The 15012-nt window shown below is 35.5% G+C and overlaps 1 protein-coding gene across 2 annotated transcripts in view; it reads left to right on the plus strand.

Annotated features, from left to right (window-relative positions):
* Nucleotides 1-15012, plus strand: part of NUP58 (nucleoporin 58) — a 36062-nt gene that overhangs the window by 11239 nt on the left and 9811 nt on the right. For both annotated transcript variants that reach the window (XM_014879690.2, XM_014879691.2), the window contains exons 7-14: nt 309-333; nt 769-834; nt 1604-1778; nt 2708-2787; nt 3431-3549; nt 5681-5763; nt 8546-8747; nt 14607-14705. In XM_014879690.2, coding sequence (XP_014735176.1) covers nt 309-333; nt 769-834; nt 1604-1778; nt 2708-2787; nt 3431-3549; nt 5681-5763; nt 8546-8747; nt 14607-14705 — 849 coding nt within the window. The remainder of the gene's footprint in view (nt 1-308; nt 334-768; nt 835-1603; nt 1779-2707; nt 2788-3430; nt 3550-5680; nt 5764-8545; nt 8748-14606; nt 14706-15012) is intronic.

Here is a 15012-nt window from a genome sequence, read left to right on the forward strand (position 1 = left end):
AAGCAGAAACAGATTTCTTATGCAACTGCAGTTGTTCATGCATTTGTAGTGACTTGTGTAATGACACAAGAGGTTGTTATTCCAAGAAGTTAGCACCTCAACTGTTGAACCATTGTTCCTGAAAAGATAGTTATCTCTGAAGGGGTTGTAAATTAAAACCCACTTTCTGTTATGGCTAGACTGGTCTGTTCCACTTACCATGAGAAATCAAGCAGATTGTGGTCATTAGTTCTTCCTTAAAATCTCATTAAGAGTGTTTTGTTTGTTCTTCAAAGCTTTATTTATGACCTACAGTTTTTATTTTCTAGGTGACAAAACAGGAACAAGACCAGAGTAAGTGTCAGATTTTCTTTGCATTCCATGTTTTAATAGAAAACAGCTGAACAAGTATCTTAGCTTTTCTGCTGATTTGATATTGAAAAATATAGGTAATTGCAATATAGGTAATTTAGTAATGTTGAGTCATGATTTTAAGCACTGCAATTATTCCTTCAAATGCAATACCTACAGCTTATCTGGCATCTGCTATAGACTGATCATCTGGTCTGAAAAGTGGTTTCTGCAAACTTGTACAGTGCTTACACCACAGGCTTGAACCCTGGCATAGGATCTGTGTCCATTAATCCAAATCACTCGTGGTTGCAACATTCATGTAATGGGTGCAAAACTGTTTAATCACTCACTTGAATGTTTTAGTGATATTTACTGGTCATGCAAATATGTTTGGCAGTATTGAAGGACCACCTAAACATTCATTGTCTCTCGCAGAGATAGCAAAGCATTGAAGGATGAAAATCTACCTCCAGTAATATGTCAAGATGTAGAAAATCTACAGTGAGTAGTGTTTTTTATTTATGATAGTTGTTTAGCTAAAGTATTGTATACTGTTGATGCTCTGTGACAAGAACATGTTCTTGCAGGCTGCATGAAGGATAAGTTATTAGCTCAAGGCCTCTCAGCAGGTCGGCTTTGGGAACAGAATGGATGGATAGGTCTAGTAGCAGAAGTCTTAGTATGGGGGTTTTTTCACTCACTTTTTCATGCATTTATGCAAACGGGTCTGCCCAACAATATGCTCTTACCCATCTCTCTCAGACTATTAAGCCTGTTGCACATGCCTAATGAGTATTGAACCTTGTCTGTATTGCATATGCATCATGGATCTTTTGTGGAACAGAGAATTATAAAAGTCTTCCCTTGGAAGAAAATGGTTTGTAGACTGGGCTGCATGCATTGTATTTGTGAGTTTAAAGTGGTAATTGCTTGTACGTAGATGCTTATATATTACTGTATAGATAAACTGTTCTATATATCTTAGTTTGTCAGGAGTCAGCATAACATTTTTAAACACTTGATACTTAAAGTTGAGGAGTTTTGGGGAGGGGGATTGTTTTTGTTTTGGTTTGGATATTTACTGTATTAGCATGCTAGGAGTTAAGATAGTACTATGCCATGCAGTAATTGTACTGTTCAGTACTTATTTTTGGAAAAATAAATTTAATAGCTATTTAAACAATGTGACCAAGAGGTAAACACTTCAGTGTTTCAGGTTCATTATATTATGTTTCTTTCCTCCCCACCCCCATTTTTTTACCTTCCTCAGGAAATTTGTGAAAGAACAAAAACAAGTTCAGGAAGAAATTAGTAGAATGTCCTCTAAAGCAATGCTTAAAGTACAAGAAGACATTAAAGCTTTGAAACAGCTTCTCTCTGTAGTTGCCAGTGGATTACAAAGAAACATTCTTAATATTGACAAACTGAAAGTGGAAACTGCACAGGTATAATTGAATATAATCTTTGTTATGTAGAGTTTGTATGTTGATTATTTCATATAGGATAGCTAGCTTTCTTCATCAGTCAAGTTAACACATATACCAGACAATTGTAAACAGAATAAAATTGAATCACTTCTGATCTCCTCGAAGTTACTGGGAGAAACTGCAGTCTGTGATGTCAGTATTTTCAGATAAGTACAACAGCAGTAAAATTACTTCTATTCAGAAAAGCATTCCTACATAGCAATGGCAATAGAAGGGCATGCGTGTCCACTTCATTTTCAGTACTATATTCAGCTGCTAGTGAAGACAAATTTGTAACAACATGATGGACTCTGGAGCAGCAAAAATACAAAGATGTGTTCTTCTGATGGCTTTGGAGGAAAAAAATACTAAATTACCCCATAATGTTTCAGGGACCAAAATTTCTTGATTAGCACTAGCATTCATTTAGGGAACTTGAGTCACATCTCTGTCTGCTAGTCTGTGTCTGAACTGTGCAGACAGTTTGAGCTCAAGTTTTGATGCAGAAGCTTCTCAAGTATTTTTTAAAAAGTCAGAATCTTTTTTTTTTTTCCTATTTTTTTTGTATGTTACTTCCTTGTACTTGATCGTTGCTTTTTTCCCTTTACCCCTCAATCATTATATTTCTGAAGTACAATAGAAAAATTTTCTCTGACAGTTTAGTGCAGTATTTTCTCAACTTCTGAGCACTTTCAGTAAGTGCTATCCTTTGTTCCATCTCCAAACTTCTGTTGGTATTTTCAGTTCTCCAACTTTCTGATAGTTCTTTGGAGAAATTCTCATCAAATTCTTTCACAGTGTTAAATACTTGAAGAAAATACTTTATATGAATGAAGAGTCCTAACATTTTCATTTTTGAACACTTCATACAGAACCTTATATTTTATTAATTTTCACTGTTTATCTAGGAGCTAAAGAATGCAGAAATAGCATTGCGAACACAGAAAACGCCTCCTGGTCTTCAGCATGAAAATACAGCCCCAGCAGAGTAAGTTACTGTTATTCATAAAAAATACTCAATAATACAACTTGGGGAAAAGGAAAATTGAGGAGCCTTATTGCAGCCTTTCAGTACTTAACAGGGGCTTGTACAAAAGGCAGGGACAGAGTTTTCATAGTAGGGCCTATTATGATGGGGTGATGATTTTAAACTGAAGAGGGCAGATTCAAACTAGATATAAGCAAGAGACTTTTTTGATGAGCATGTTAAAAGTGGAAAAAGTTGCCTAGTGACATGTTAGATGCCCCATCCCTGTAAACATTCAAGGTCAGGATGTCCCTGCTTATGGCAGGGGATTTGGAAGGGACGTTTCAAGGTCATCCAGTCCAACCCAACTGTTTAAAGATTCTATGAACTTCATAATACAATTTTTTCCCCCTGCTTCTTGTAACATTTATATGGTGTGCTTCATAGAATCGGTGTTTTATTTCTTCACTTAAATTATTTTTATGTCTTTGACATGAAAAATAGTGTTCACTCTTGTTCCAGTTGTAGAGTGACATCGAGAATGTTATACAACCTAACTATGCAATTAATTGAATGAAAATTGGCAGCTAATAGAGATCAGGTAAAAAAAATTAGAGAAGTTAGTAATATTTAATCATGCCATTTCATTGTATTACTCATCTAGCTACTTCAGAATCTTGGTCGAACAGTTTGAAGTACAGCTGCAGCAATACAGGCAACAAATTGAAGAGCTAGAGAATCATCTTGCTACTCAAGCAAATAATTCACACATAACTCCACAAGGTAAATGTTTCAGTTCTAATCTTTTGTACATGAAGAATTTAGAAAACTTATAATGAAAACTTACTAATTAATATTTCTCCTCTTTTGTTATTGTTGGGTTTTCTCATTTAACGTACTGAACAAATTAGTGTTCAGATAAAGTCTGTAGTTGTTCAATGGAAAGATCTGGAATTAAAGGTTCCATTCATAAGGGTTCTTGAGCTATTTAAATTTAACATGGATCCATTTCCTGAGTCATGATTTTTAAGCCTCGTTTGTTTTTACATCTGCATCTCCTTCCCTTCAGCATCTAGCTGATGTCTGGCACCTTCTGTCTTGCACTGGGCCTTCTGGTCAGACAAATATGGGTGCTTGCTCTGTCAGCACCAGATCAAAATGAGACCTTCCCCTTAGTTTGGAGCCTGTTGGTATTGGCTTCATCTCTGACCAACTGAGAAAATTTTTTTTGCTGCCATATTGTTCAATCTTGAGAAAATCTCTCCTGTCAAAGAATGCTGACCTCTGGACAGTAGTCTTCTGGTTGGTTGCCATTTGTGCAGTCATAGACAGTTTTATCTTTTGGGCCATTTTAGGTATGGGTCCTGCAATGAGCAGTGATTTAAAGTGCTTTTTGTGCTAAATGGTACTTGAACGTCTTGCCATCACAGGATGGTACACACACTTCTGGACTTTATATCTCAAAAAGCAAGAGGACTGTCTAGACCTAGCTTCCATAGTGAAAGATCTACTGAATCCTGAGGGTCCTCTGTCTTTGTGTGACCTTCTTGCCTGTCAAGAGTATAAGAGAGATGCCTTCACAGATTTTCCTAAGATTTTCAGCAGTTTCTGCCTTAATCAAAAGGTTCCTTGCTTATGTAGGCAAGGTTCAATCTGTTATGCTAGTGTCAGCAATATCTGGTGATCTAGTCAACACTATTGCATATATAGCCTTTACCATGCAGAAAAAACTTCCTTTACCATACAGAAAAAACTTCCTTTACCATGCAGGTTTCCATGACTCTGAATGTCGTGAAAATTTTGAAATATCTAGTAGTCAGTATCAATAAACTACTTCCAGACTAATTGGAAACTTGCAACCAGTCTTCCTAGATACTATTTCCTCCACAACCCTGTGGGCTGGCATGAGATTGATTCTACAGCTTTTCTGTTTTTCAAGGGAGAAATTCCCCTATGGAGGGGCAAACATTTTCAGTTTGGGAGTCATTGCTAGACCTATGCATCTTCAAGAACTTGATAGCTACTATATGCATTTCAGTGTATATATATCTATATATATTTGCATTCAGGCTATGTGCATCATTCAGAGGAAATAAAGAAGCTGATCTTTTCACAATGAAAGAACCACTTCAGCACTTTTCTGTCCTCCACTTTGGTACATTGTTTCAGTGCTTCTGTGACAACAGCATTTCTTGTGAGCGGATGCCTCATTCTGCCAAAACGTTTGAGGTTTTCCCTTTGGTACGAAGGTTTTGCCTTCGTGTTGGGTCAATGCCTTAAAAATGCTTTTATATCTGTGTGGGAAATAGGATATGCAAAATATAAGGCAAGAAGCTCCCTGTTGTGTTCCTCTGATTATGATATGCTTGTGGATAGAGACAGATTAAGAGATCCTGTGATGTTATTATTTATGTCTTTAAAATGTAAATAAAGCTTGCATTCTGTTGTTATCTCTGACAAAACCAACTGAACACTTAACTATATTTTAAGGTAGAAAAAGTGGAAAATATATACAAATACAGGCAAATCTGATTTAACTGTATCTAGGTAAAAGCCAGTGAGGTAAAAAAATGTTCCTGTGTAATTAGGTAATTACATAGGAACATTTTTTACCTCACTGGTGAAATTACTTTAAATCTTACTCTTTGGCTTTGCTAAATAATAGAATCATAAGAAGCTCTTTACCATGTATATAAAAATAAATCTGAGAAAACGGTACCTTTCAAAATAAAGTTTGAAGCCTTGTCAAACGTAGTCCTTGGATGATTTGTGGCATCTGCTTGCTGGCTCAAATCTTGAATGTCATGCAATTGTTTTTGTGTTTTGTGTGCTGTATGGGTTTTAGGTTATCTTCTTACTTTGGTATAAACACTAAGACATTGTTACTTACCAATATTTTATATGCATCTTACAGATTTGTCTATGGCTATGCAGAAAATCTATCAAACATTTGTAGCTTTAGCTGCACAACTTCAGTCAATACATGAAAATGTAAAGGTATGTTTTGATGTGTTCCTGTGTATTTCCTGTATGACTGTAAAGAGTCATCTTCAAGTTTTCTGGGTTTTGTCCTTCTGTTAAACTGACTGCTTTTAAAAGTTTTCAAACTGTCCTGCTTTGATTAAAAAAGTAGCTTTTGTGCAACTGAAGTTGCGTTTAAAGTATTTACTAATAGGGATAACAGCAACTGACCACAATCATTTGAATTACAAAATATTTTTCATCTAACTCCTTTCCTTCTAATTGTTCATCAGTTTTTAAAATGCCTGTTTTCAAGCTCATGCTTGTATATTTTGATTTTTGCCCAATGGCCTCTTGATCTCAAGCAAAGATGATCTAAATCTGCTCTTGCTCAAGTAGGTAACAGGAGGAAAAAAAAGTGAGTTTCCATATGTAAGATTTTTCAGCATATCAAAGAATGTTGGTTAAAGTTGTGTTCTGTTAGTTTATTGTTTTTAAACTTGGCTTTCATGGTAAGTAGTATTTGTAGAATGAAAAAGACTACGTATCAAGGCTCAGGTATCAAGTGTCCTAATTATGCCTGTTTTTTCCATCACAGACTGTGGTTCATTCCATTTCCATTTTCCCATTTACAGTTCTGGATATGCTGACAAAATGTCACTGTCTACCAATCCATGATTTTTCTTGAAAGCATCAGAATCCTTCTTGTTTACAAAAAACCAAAACATAACAAACCAACTTGAAGAAGAGTACAAGTGTTTGAAAGTGTTTCTGCTAAGTGACTTCCTTATGGAAATAGCCCTGTTAAATCTTCTGCTGATTTCCTTCTCTAAGCTTTGTCTACACAGCATTGCTAGTTCTCTAAACATCTAAAACGTTTTGTGTTTTCTGAGTAAAGTTTAGGAATACTGAGGGTCTTGTATGATATTGATTCCTTGCATTGCATTGCTTCTGTCAGCATTGATTCTCACTTGTTTACAAATACCTGCCATCAGATATTTGTGCTGCTCTTAGTTAATTCAGTTTTGGTACCAGGTGTAGAATGTATCAGCTTCTCCATATTTTCAGCAGAATTACCCAAAAGGTTTCCCAGATGTTTTCAGGCCTCATGGCTTCTGTGATCTGAGTGAAGCCTGAATTTGTGCAGTGGTCTTTGTGGTGACGTTTTTGTTGTTCTTAAGTATGAACAGCTGAATTAGTGTGCAGGTATAAACTATACCATATTCAGTACCTTGTCAGTGTGACTGAATAGGAAAGGCCTTTCTTCTGTTTAAGGTAGAATTCTGTTGCCCAAAATTAAGGGGGTGGGTTGAGGATTTTTCTGAGAAATTTTTTTGAGATTTAATCTAGTACATGCATTGGATGCTGATATTTTGGAAGGCATTTTGTAAATAAAGCTTCAAAAAACAGATGAGTGTACTGTTTAAGTGAATTATGACTATCTATTTTAGTTTATCAGCTACAAGATGCTAGTAGAGGAGAGCAGTTTTGAAACTGTGGTTGCTGTCTAATCTGGTGGTTGTGATATGGTCTGTGGAAGGCAGAGCTGTGATCACAGTTCATTTCTTTGCCTGATGAGAAGTAAAAGTGCTTAGGTGCAATTCGAGTAGGTAATGTTATTAAATCACTCAGTATAGCATAGCCTTAAGAGCTGTGATTTCTAGTGGCTTTTGTCAATTCTTAAGGAAGTGAGTATGGCATTGTATTAAATCTTGTCAGAATTCTACAAATGTCTTTTCTCTCCAAAGACTGCACTTCTGGTGTAATAATGAGGGCATTCTTTGTGTGGTTCCTGCTGTTGCTGGTAGATCTGGGATTACAGTTGTTCAAATCCTGAGTCAGAATTTTTGGACTGCAAGCTCTTCTTTGAGGAAACAAGCATAAGCTTAGCCAGGAACACAGGACCGTAGTATGCCTTCCATAAACAGGAAACTGTTGTCCTTTAATAAATATATTTAATTTAAAGATTTTCTGTTATAAGATGGAAATAATTATCAGTTATCTCGTTAAAGCTTTATATTATTTTCTTATTATGCAAGATATCCAGTTTCCTCATTTGTGGCAGGCAGAAATTGCTCGTGATGAACAAGCCAAGCTGGGCTATTGCCACAGAAGGTGGTGGAGTTTTAAGGGGGGAAAAGGGCAGAGGCAAGGGAAGGTGTGTATCATGATACAACAGATTTGGTCTACTTGTTACCTTAAGGCAGAATGATCTGTTGCATTTGCACTGTGTTATATGGCTAATGAAATGCATCAGAAACAAATTAATTCTAAAATTTTGGTAACTTCTTTAGCTTTGTGGTAAGAAAAAATGCAAGAGTGAAAGGAAGGAAAGAAATGCAGGTGAAGGTGATAGGGAGAGCAAAAGCAGACTCCATGGAGAAAAGATAGCACTGAAGAAAAGTGTGTTATTTTATAAGCTGGCAATGTGGCTTTATTTTTCCTCTTGGATCAGCTAATACACTGATATAAATTGAATTGTGGTGATTTGCTCCAACATTGAAAGACTTAGGCTGACGTACTGAGTGGTATCAGTTATGCTCAATGGCTTTGCAGATTTTAAGCATGGAACATGTTCTGGCTGTAGCTGTTGCAAACCAGTTCTTTCTATCGAATAGCCTGACAAGTTTTTTTTTTTTGTTTTGTAGGGAGCTTCTCGTTTTGTTTTGATGGTGGTATTTGTTGGTTTGGTTTTTTTGTGGGTTTTTCTTTGTTCTTTTAGGAAATGTTATTTATAGCTGAGTGTCTCTTTCCTTATTAAGTTAAGGGTTTATGTCTGATACATGGAACTAAAATGTCTTCCTCCCATCCCCTTCAGATGCTCAAAGACCAATACCTTGGCTACAGGAAAAGCTTTCTGGGAGATGCCATGGATGTGTTTGAGGCAAGACGAACAGAAGCTAAGAAGTGGCAGAGCGCGCCACGCGTTACTACTGGACCAACCCCTTTCAGCAACATACCAAATGCAGCAGCTGTTGCAATGGCTGCAACACTTACTCAGCAGCAACAGCCTGCTACAGGTCTGAGTGCATTCAAGTTATAGATTATTAGTGTTATGACAATAGTAAATCCGTGTAACATTTTCAATGAGGTCTTCCTTTGTGTTAGACTAAAATTCTAAACGTTGTGATGAGCGAAGTTAGTGATACATAGCCAATAGAAAAATGCAGGGTAGACTTAGCAATAATCATACAACAGATACTCAATCTTGTGAATTTACTTGTATTAGTGATACTTACTGTATTGTTCTAACTTACCCCTTGGAATGTGAGTCTTCACTCTTACATAATTTCTCTGAATACACGTAATGTAGCCTCTTTCCAGAAACTGTATCATTACAGTAAATTATTTTAAATTGGAGAGGAGAGAATAGCTAAACGCATACTATGTTTTCCTTATGTAAAATTAATAATGCATTTTTATATAGCACTTTGGAACTGTAAAATGAAAGGCTGTAGGACAGGAAGGATAGTGAAGCAAATCTCTGTAGAATAGGAAGTCAAATGACTGGCTTATTTTGTAGCCAACTCCTTTATCTGTATGACATTGAAGCATTTTACTGGCCATTCTGCTATTGTGAATAATTAGTAGAGAAAGTAGAGTGGGTCAGTGATTCTGCCTGTGCATGTGAATAAGAGGAAGACCAAAATAGAGGAAATTCATGACCCGCTGCAAATAAAAAATGGACACATATGGCAGAGGAAATAATTTAAGGCACCTTAATTGATGTTGTTATACTAACCAACCCTCTCTGAGAGGGATTTTAGAATACAGACAACTGAATTATGTGTCATCAGGGAACAGAAATAAGGTTAATTCCATTTAATTTTATTTGAACAGGGATATATATCTATGTCAGCAAATTATGAAAAGTATCAGTAGCTTAATTCTACCTTTAATTTTCTAAAATGTTATTCACATAGGTGTACTGAAAGTGATAGTGCTTTCTCTGGTCTTTTAGCAGCAGTGATATTTTGAATGATGCTAATTAGATACGTATGCAGCCACCATGTTAAGTTTGACACATTATTAGACTGTCCTTGCCTTTTCATAAGAGAAATACAATATGCTTCCAGCCCTTGCACTTCTAAACAGCAGGGAGATGGGTTTAAATTATAAGTATGCCAAACCACTTTGAACAGAACAGAACCCAAAATATTTTTGAAATACTATTTTTTAGAATTTCAGTCATACACTGACTTTCTGTTATTGTTGTTAATCCATGGAAATTTTGTTGAAGTGGCATCTTCAAAAGAGTTTGATTTTGAACAGAAGGCTTGAGTTAATGTAATGTTACTCTTCAGAGATTTTAATACAGATAGTAGTGTTGTTGCACACTGCTTATGCAGCCTAATGTTGCCAAAGTAATTTACTCTTCATCCTTTTCCCTATCTTACATTTGTTTTTTTAAAGACTCTCCATGGTCATTACAGGGTTAGTTGTTCATGAAAGTCATACACTTGGGATATCACATTCAAAATTATTCCTGCATTTTTGTGAATTGAAGTGAGAGATTTGAAGTTCCTGAACTTCCTAGTCCAGATTCAAGGGAACTGCTAATAACTTCAGTAAACGTATGCCACTTATGGCATGGCTTTGTGAATATTCTCTTAGGAATCAAGGCGGGGGGGGGGACGACGACAATAAATAAATTGTAGAATTGGCCTGTACCAACACAAATGAGGTAAGGTGACTCTATACCTTGAGATATTTTGTAACATCTTTTAGTGAAAGGAACAAATGGGAGTGCGTGGAGGTCGGTTTGGGATTTGTCTCTTTTTTTGTGGCTGTTTTTACAGAGTATTTCAAAACCCAAAATTGTGCCAACTACAAGCATGATGCAGACAGACAAAGCCATTAACTTATCAAACCTGCCAACAGAAGTAGACAACAATCTTTTCACTACTTATTCTGTTGGAATACTTTAGCCCTCTGTGCAACTCACTGAGGGACCTGAAGAAATAGAAATAGATTGATGTTCTGAGTGGCACTTTAAGAATACTTGAAGCTCTTTAGGGTTAGATGAATGAAAAAGGTACTTGGAATTCTCTCTAGATCAAAGGTGAAATTAGTCAGGCCTAAACTATTTCAAAGCTATCTTGAAATCCAAAAAGCTTGTTAGATGGGAACATTTCATAGCTTTCCTAGATTACTGATTTCAGTGCTTGACTTTTTCCTAGTTTCAGATTAAGGCTGCCACTTTTTGTTTTGGAGAAGAATCTGTTTTTTCAGTTTTGTGGGAATCTTTAAGGACTGCTTCCTCTTCATTTCCTTTTCATTGCTTGAGTTTTCAGGTGGCCATTTGCTCTAGTAATGCAAATGCTGCATGTTTTGGTTTTGTATTATGTTGGTATGAATTGGATGTACTATTTGCTAGAAGTTAAAATCACACGTATTTCTTTGCAAGATCTGGATCCTGAGGGGTGGGATAGGTAAGAGATGGTAAAAGGTTTTGAGAAAAAAGACTATGAAAAGAGGTGTATGTAAATGGAGGGGAAAGGGATGTCTGTGTAATAACTGATCTGCTGTTGCCGTTTTTGAAAACGAAAATTAAGAAAATTAGTCTGGCCTTTATGAAGTTTTTGATGAAAAATGTAATATATAGTATTGAGGGATCAGGATGTTTAGTCTCTTTAAAAATATTTGATGTTTACATGGTTAAGTATTTAGTAAGATAAAGTTAGTTACTGTTCTTTCTCTGGAAAAGATAAATAATAATTTATTTTGCATTTATTTTCAGAAGTCAAAAGTTTAGTAGCTACATCTAAGCTGTGGGATCAGGGAATGTTTCCCCAGTTCCTGGGTGTAGATATGCACCCTGTATTCTTTCTGTATGCCAAGACCTTTCTGGCTTCTATTGAAATAAATAAAGGCAGTCAGTCCTGGCCATATGGAAGAAAGGGAGCAAAAATGCATTCCACTGCTCACCTAAGATGGATAATTACTACATCAGGACTGTGGTGTGCATATTAAAGCACGATTTTTGTGCAGTTTTTTTAAAGCTAGAATTACTGAAATTATGCATAAGTTTTGGCTGTACACAACCTTTCTCCCTAGTTTGGCACTTTCATTCTGAGCACAGCTCTTTTGGTAGCAGTGAGGCTGATCTGCAGGTCTGAGGCTTTTCTGCAGTAGCAGATAGAGTTTTAAACACTGCCTCATCTGCACCCTCCCTGAGCAATCTTGAACAGTGTGGAAGTTAAAATGGTGGTGGCTAATCTACCTATTATTATTAATGGAATCACATTATAAGATTTCAAAGGAAATTAAAGTCTATTGCACTGAGACCTGTAAATGCATGAGGTTGCAACTGATGCTTTTTGGGTAAGACTAAATTGTCTTAAAGAAATTCTTTTCTTTAAGCTCACCTTTTCTCATATAGAAATAACCCCCTAAGAAACTCACTCTCCCCTTAACTGGTGAAGTACAAAGTTAGTCAAAGCTGTTAGCATACTTTGTTTTGACTTAACTTAGTGTGAGATTGAAGTTCTAATGGGAAAGGATACTGAAATCTTTATAGCACTTAAAATTTGTGTGGTTTGATATTGTCCTTGGTTAAAATTAACCAATGTATTACTTTGTCAGAATCAGATCTGAATTGTGATGCTAAATTTACTCACTGTTTGGACCAGCTGCAATTTTAAAAATTGCAGAACATCAGTAGGAAATCTGTCTGACCTGTCTGGCACTCTGTAATGGGTCCTATTCATTAAATTGAAGTGCTCTACAGGGCAAATACATCAAGTTTTAAAATGTTAAAATACTTGTTATAAAGAATTTGTCTCATACCTGTAATAGCCGGAAGTGCCATTTTTTTTCTTGCTAATACTCTCGGCATCAAAGAGTCTTACTCTGGTCTTTTGCTGTTGAAGATTATGTTTACTTACAAGAACTATAAGCAGTGATGATACCTTCAGAACATTATGGTACAAAATCAACAAATATCATATGCTGTTGCTCAATTAAAAGTTTGTTAGCCTAAGGCATAAGATCCTGTTTTATATGATCTGAGGTGTTTTAGTATAATGTTTTATACTGACTCTAAAAAAAGCATGTTGCATTTGATAAAAAGCTTGGCCTGGAGGACTGTAGTGTTTTGTTTATAAGGTCTTCCACTAACAGTGCCTCCTACTGAGATAGAAACCTGTGTACTTGAGGAGGAACTGGATATGTGGTTTTGAATTCTTTTAGTTTATTAGCTCACTGACTTGTGTAGGGGGTTTTGGTTTTTTTTATTGTTAATTTTTCGTCTTATTTTTTAAGAGCTGCTAGGTAGATGTATCAGTATTTAAACTGGATGTAAACAATTTTAGTTTGAAATTTGTGGAAATTTGTAATTGCAACATCTGATATACTTTTTCTTAAGTGGAAGAAATAGCTTGGGTTTTTCAACTATTCCCTGCTAAGCAGAGACTGGAGCTTAACAACTTTAGTTGCCCTTAAACGTTAGTTTTAACACTACGTGAGTATACAGATGTTATTTGGCTTGGATCACATAAGAATTTTGTGTTCCTAGCAAAAGATGTTACTTTTCAACATACAGTGCCTTTCACTTGATTCAAAATTATTTTCCATTTAAATCTTCAAATACCAAAATTATTTTAAGAGCTTGAAATATTCGTGTTTTAAAATGCTATCTAAATATTAGTAACAGGAAATTTTGAATGAAAAATAGCCCAGATGTGATAATGGTTTCGGAAAAAGGTCAAAATCATCTGAGCTTTATAGTAATATTTGAATAAATCATTACTTTCACAGATAGAGGATGTCAAGTATGTTCAAAGATGGAGAAGGCCATCTTGAACAGAAGTGCAGATGTCTGTGGATTAAGAGTTTGGCACTGTATTTTATCTTTAATGGTTAAACTTTTAAAATAGTGCACTGAAAACTGTTTGAAAAAGACAGGAATAGAAGATTGTACTGTGAAAACTGTCAAAATATATTATTTATCAGAATTAATTATTTTAAAATGTGTTAGTGATGGGCTAGCAAGTTGATTCTTTATTCCCCAAGGTTAAGGTAAAAAAAGGAACCGAGACTGTAAATTTCATCTTGGCAGACTGAAATTGTTTTTTGACAGTCCTGCATCTTAATGTGAATCTGCAGGGAAAGTACTGTCAACTTTTTTAAATTATGGAACAAACTCTGAAATTTTGAATGTATCTAATTCATTAAGGTACACAGAACTGTGCCTTTTGTAAATGGTTATTTAAACAGGTGGTTTGACTAGTTTACCTTATTGAATGGTGTTATGTAGCAGAGCTTAACAGAACTCAGTTATCACTTGTGTGGAAAAAATGAATTGTCATGTTACTGTGTAATTGACTTGCTTAAAAATGAACAATAAATTTAATAAAATAAAGTCATTGTCTTGTTTTTTATCTTAGTGTTCTGTTTAAATTTGGATGGAATACTTCAGTAGTTTAGAAGAATCCTATTTATTAAATTAATTTTAGGTAATACAGTTTTAGTTACATTAGTGTCAGTTCTTATGTTTTTAATTTGAAAGTTCTCCCTTATTCTGATTCTATTAATGCAGGTGGCCAAATGTTGTTACCTATGAGTTCTCTCAAGGTTTTGATTAACGTTTTAAAGTTTAAGGTGAGACTGGTTGACTTTTAAAAATACTAAATTATGTTCTTATGTTATTAGTTTTGGTTAGTTTCACCTTATTACAATCAGTATTTTCTTAGATTTTTTCCAAGTCAGTGTAGAGGCAGACAGAAAAGTGAGAAATTTTGATGAGGTAAAATCTGGGATCTTAATGGGATTTGTTGAAAGCAATGATGTTCACATTATCAAATACTTGAATAAGTAAATAAAGGATCTCTTTACTATCAAAGAGTAAGGCAAGTTTGTTCTCATTTTTTTTGTACCAGGGCCACAGCCATCTCTGGGAGTTAGTTTTGGAACGCCATTCGGCTCAGGTATTGGCACTGGCTTGCAATCAAGTGGCTTAGGTTCTTCAAGCCTTGGAGGTACACTTTAACTTTTCTAATCTTTCATTGAATTATTATACCGCACAGCTGAATCTCTTGCAAACTTTTAATTCCACTCAGAGGATGATCTGTTTCACGGCAAGACCATACAATTTGGCACGTCTGTGCTTTCCAGGCTTCTTCCTGTCTTGCAGGAGGAGTTGCTAGGGCTAAGACATTGTAGTGAAACCCCAAGATGAACAGGATTAGGTGATCACAGAGAAGTTATGCTTTAAAAGCTGGGGAAGGACATCAAGTGTGTTGGAACTACAACTTGATTGAATTTTACCTATATGAAAGTTAGGTA

Source organism: Sturnus vulgaris, chromosome 2, assembly GCF_052056855.1.
Source record: "Sturnus vulgaris isolate bStuVul1 chromosome 2, bStuVul1.hap1, whole genome shotgun sequence".
Lineage (NCBI taxonomy): Eukaryota > Metazoa > Chordata > Aves > Passeriformes > Sturnidae > Sturnus > Sturnus vulgaris.